We start from the raw sequence: 2,864 nt of genomic DNA on the forward strand, positions 1-2,864 counted from the left end.
GAGTTTTTCGAGTACTCGAATGGGACTTACCTTAAGGAAGAAGGACAATTCTTCTTGTCATGGTACTCCAGAAAGTTACTTCTCCATGGTGATCAGATTCTTGATGAAGCTAATAAAGTGTTTCTTGGGTGTAAACTCAAGTTAGCTGCAAAAGTAAATCAAAAATCTTGTAGGGTTTATCTTAATGCATTAGAAACATGATCAAAAAATTTATAGTTTTTTTTTTGTATCGTCCTGATTTATCTATCAGGTCTCTGGAATCCATTGGTGGTACAAAACTGAAAGTCATGCTGCAGAACTTACAGCGGGTTATTACAATCTCAAAAACAGAGATGGGTACCGTGCAATGGCGAAAATGATGCGTAGACATCACGCTATCTTGAATTTCACTTGTCTAGAGATGAGAAACACAGAACAGCCAGCAATAGCTAAGAGTGGACCGCAAGAACTTGTTCAGCAAGTAAGAAAATTGATCTCATTAAATAACACACTCTTGTTTGTATGCTACTTAGAATGGTTTCCTTTTGAAGGTTTTGAGCTGTGGATGGAGTGAAGGTATTGAAGTTGCGGGTGAAAATGCGCTGCCGAGATTCGATAGAGATGGATATAACCAGATTATACTAAACGCACGACCTAGTGGGATTAACCAAGATGGTAAACCGAGGATGTTCGGGTTCACATATCTCCGATTATCTGATAAGCTTCTGAGCGAACCGAATTTCTCAACGTTTAAAACGTTCTTGAAACGAATGCACGCGAACCAAGTAAGCAATCCAAAAAGCCTTCCTAGAGAACTGTCTTTGATTCAAGATTCATTCAGATTTTTTTGAAGTTGTATTTGTTTTATGTTTCAGGAGTATTGTTCAGAGCCTGAAAGGTACAATCACAAGCTGTTTCCATTGGAAAGATCGAGAAACGATGAATCGTTGGAGAAGTTTATGGAAGAAACAGAACCAATTGATCCATTTCCATGGCTGACAGAGACAGACACGAGTATTAGACCCTATGAAAGTGTACTGTCTAGACTGCGAAGCACATTCTTGAGGAAGAAGTCTTAGAGAATGCTTAGCGAAAAATCTAGCCTTACAATATTTCTGAGATAAATATGTAAAAAAAAATGAAAAAGTTAATACGTAAATATGTAAACTTGAGATAAATATATAACAGTAAATATATCATCCTATGATCTACGTTTGAAGCATTAGTTTCTTCTTATAAACTCTAACTCTCTAGACTATAAGGGTGAAGATTGGTTCAAAAAAACAAAAAAAAAAGACTCTCAAGGGTGAACATGAAATACAAAACAAAGAAAAAAATATTTTTATTAGCTCTAACAGGATTTGACAACTTTAGACATTTTGAAAAACATCAAAAAGCAGTTTTTTCAAAGGAATAAGAACTACTCTTTTGGTCGGATTTTAGGCCGGAGCTTTGTGCAATTTTCTACTCCATAGTGTTACTTGATACTCTTTTTCTTTATTATTACTCTATTTTTCTAGAATTCAAGTTTTGATAGTTTTAAATTTTCCCGTGACCAAGGATTCACATTGGTGTGTGTGTATGAGAAACAGAGAGAACGAGAGTACTGACTTATTAATTTCAAGAAACGAAGCAAAGACAAGATTCCACCAAACGTCATTATCATTAGTGCATTTTAACCCCACATGCGACAACAGAGCGTGACACAAAAGCTTTCATTTTTTAGTCAAAATGACACAGCTCTCCAAATTACAAAAGTGACTTCGAAATCAGTGAAACGAATTCAAATAAAGAAAATAAAAAAGAAACTTAGGTTAAATGATTATACATAGTAAACTGTTTAACACAGTTACCATCATCAGAAAATATAATTATAGTCAAGGACAAGGACCCACCTGTGAACCATCATTGATTGTGCCACTTTGTCGTCACTTAGCAGCTTCGTCTTTGGCCGCAGTGGCAGAAACGTAATAAGCAACACAGAAGAGGGCATGAAGAAAACACAAAATCCCTCCAACGGAGAGGAAATGGTGATGTGTGAACCCACAAGAGGATCTTGACTTACTGTTCGACATCGTCCCGATCACTATACTCCCGAATCCAACGGCGAATACGATCCTGTGGTTACACCATCCAATCAAGACGTTCCACGTGTCATTATATTTCTTGGACCATACAAATACAATTATTAATGCCCCCCAAAGAAGATTAGATTTGTTGTATTATTAACGTACCAAGTGAGGACGAGACAAACCATAGAGATTTGCCTAGAGGAAGAAGATCTTTGAAACTCGTCTTGAGAGCAAATACAGAGACAGCCTCCGACCAAGTTGAGTAGGACATGAGCTATTACCAATATCGCGGCTGCACCTAGACCGAGCCTAAACGCGTCCTGGCTCGGTTCTCTGCACTCAAATAACCATAGCCTCATGTGCTTCACCTGGCATCCACATATGCAACACCACACCGTTTTTAGCATATGCAAGTGGTCCATGGAGTATATGTGTATGTATATATATTACCTGATTTTGGGCGACTTCAGCTTGGATTCCGAGGATTGCAGCACCTACATCCAAGCCCACAATGACTAAACAAAGAAGAATGCCTACAATCTTTGTCATTTCCAACTCTTTTAGTAACTAAAGAATTAAGTTTAATGGTGAAACTTTGAGAACACAAAATTTTAAAAGTGTGAATTAAGATAAGGGAGCTTCTATCTGATGGGGAGAATGTTGGTTGAAGAGGGAATGAGAATGGGTAGTGGGAAAGTCTAATGAGTAATGATCTTTTATGACAAAATGGGATTATATAAAAGAAGTCTTGGGTAAAGTTATGAGGGTGTGGAAGAAAAAGAGAGAGAAAGAGATAGAAGAACCAAAAAGTTG

At 37.3% G+C, this 2,864-nt stretch overlaps 2 protein-coding genes across 3 annotated transcripts in view; one reads left to right on the plus strand and one right to left on the minus strand.

The window, feature by feature from the left end:
• LOC104749640 (beta-amylase 6) overlaps positions 1 to 1,190 on the plus strand; it is a 3,074-nt gene extending 1,884 nt beyond the window's left edge. Inside the window, exons 5-8 of one of the 2 annotated variants that reach the window (XM_010471316.2) lie at positions 63 to 153; positions 251 to 460; positions 531 to 764; positions 855 to 1,190. In XM_010471316.2, coding sequence (XP_010469618.1) covers positions 63 to 153; positions 251 to 460; positions 531 to 764; positions 855 to 1,058 — 739 coding nt within the window. In that variant the 3' untranslated portion in view covers positions 1,059 to 1,190. The remainder of the gene's footprint in view (positions 1 to 62; positions 154 to 250; positions 461 to 530; positions 765 to 854) is intronic. The other variant, XM_010471317.1, reaches the window with a different exon arrangement.
• LOC104749641 lies at positions 1,624 to 2,864 on the minus strand. The gene is made up of 3 exons (XM_010471318.2): positions 2,502 to 2,864; positions 2,214 to 2,419; positions 1,624 to 2,097 (listed from the first exon to the last, which is right to left on the minus strand). The coding sequence occupies exons 1-3, from the start codon at positions 2,598 to 2,600 to the stop codon at positions 1,908 to 1,910; spliced, it is 495 nt and encodes a 164-aa protein (XP_010469620.1). The 5' UTR covers positions 2,601 to 2,864; the 3' UTR covers positions 1,624 to 1,907.

The sequence above is a fragment of the Camelina sativa genome, chromosome 16 (assembly GCF_000633955.1).
Source record: "Camelina sativa cultivar DH55 chromosome 16, Cs, whole genome shotgun sequence".
Lineage (NCBI taxonomy): Eukaryota > Viridiplantae > Streptophyta > Magnoliopsida > Brassicales > Brassicaceae > Camelina > Camelina sativa.

Bases quoted from the DNA above. Each gene is read 5' to 3' on its own strand.
- LOC104749641 (XM_010471318.2), bottom strand. From the start codon at position 2,600: ATGACAAAGATTGTAGGCATTCTTCTTTGTTTAGTCATTGTGGGCTTG. The intron at 2,420-2,501 runs GTAATATATATA...TGTGGATGCCAG, and splicing joins CTGAAGTCGCCCAAAATCAG to GTGAAGCACATGAGGCTATG. The intron at 2,098-2,213 runs GTACGTTAATAA...GTGTAACCACAG, and splicing joins GTTTGTCTCGTCCTCACTTG to GATCGTATTCGCCGTTGGAT.